The sequence below is a fragment of the Vespa crabro genome, chromosome 23, assembly GCF_910589235.1.
Source record: "Vespa crabro chromosome 23, iyVesCrab1.2, whole genome shotgun sequence".
Lineage (NCBI taxonomy): Eukaryota > Metazoa > Arthropoda > Insecta > Hymenoptera > Vespidae > Vespa > Vespa crabro.
In genome coordinates this window covers 317,961-319,071 of record NC_060977.1, presented here as the reverse complement: position 1 = coordinate 319,071, position 1,111 = coordinate 317,961, and the positions used below count along the sequence as shown (strand labels likewise).

Here is a 1,111-nt window from a genome sequence, read left to right as displayed (position 1 = left end):
TCATCACCTTCCGCAACTTCACCGTAGGAGACGCGACGGTCCAGGCAAAGCCGTCTGTCAGGTACATTGGAATAACTCTCGATTGCAAACTGAATTGCGGAGAGCATATAATAAGGGCGGCTGACAAAGCAGCAAAATTTGTAACCACGCTGGGCACATTTATGGCCAATGTCAACGGCCCCCGGCGCTGCATTAGGTGAATACTGATGTGTTCCGTCGAAGCAGTGATACTGTACGGCGCAGAAGTATGGGCGGAGGCGTTGCGAAAAGAGAATTATAGCAAGCGCATAGCCGCGGTACAGAGGAGGGGCTCTCTCCGAATCGCTTGCTTCTACCGCACGGTCACAAAGCCCGCGGTTCTAGTGGTCGCGGGAATAATCCTGATCGATCTACTAGCCCAGGAGAGACAATTCGTCCACCAGCAAAGGTACGCTTTGGGTAAGGAGGAGATATCATGGCTCGCCAGGTCTACCAGCATCGAGACCTGGCAGAGCAGATGTGACCGGGAGCCTAGGGGCAGATGGACGGCCCGACTCGTCAATCGGCTGGACACCTGGCTAAACAAGGAGGCGGGGGTGGTCGACTTCTTCCTCACCCAATTTCTGACAGGGCATGGTCTGTTCTACTCCTACCTCGCAAAAATGAGGAAGGTTGCAGACAGAAAATGTCCCTACAGCGACTCAATCATCGACGACGCCCATCACACGTTTTCATATGTGCACGGTGGAGCACCGAACGATTTGCCTTGGAGCAGGAGCTCGGAGACATCTCGCCGGAAAACATTGTCGAGAAAGTGCTGCGAGGGCAGAACTAGTGGAACAGGGATGACTGCTACGTGAGGGCAATCTTACGTAAAAAGTAGAAGGATATGGGCGGCCCATAGACGTGCCACCAAAGTTGCACCAAGATGCTGCCACGTAGAGTCAAATTGTGGGAGTTCTAATTAATGGGATATGATGAAGTGACGCCATCATGAATAAATGTCACATTACGGTGCCGGGTGGTTTCACTATGCCAATAGGATGAATATGAGTTTAGTCGGTAATGCCTATTCCAACGGTGAGACCGACACTCTAGGAAATTCTACGGGGGAATCAAATGGTAACGAGAT

General features: G+C 51.8%; 1 protein-coding gene across 1 annotated transcript; it reads left to right on the top strand.

The window, feature by feature from the left end:
* The first annotated feature begins 206 nt into the window (after positions 1-206).
* On the top strand, positions 207-839 carry LOC124432140. Its single transcript, XM_046980764.1, has one exon. The coding sequence runs from the start codon at positions 207-209 to the stop codon at positions 837-839; it is 633 nt and encodes a 210-aa protein (XP_046836720.1).
* The last annotated feature ends 272 nt before the right edge of the window (positions 840-1,111 follow it).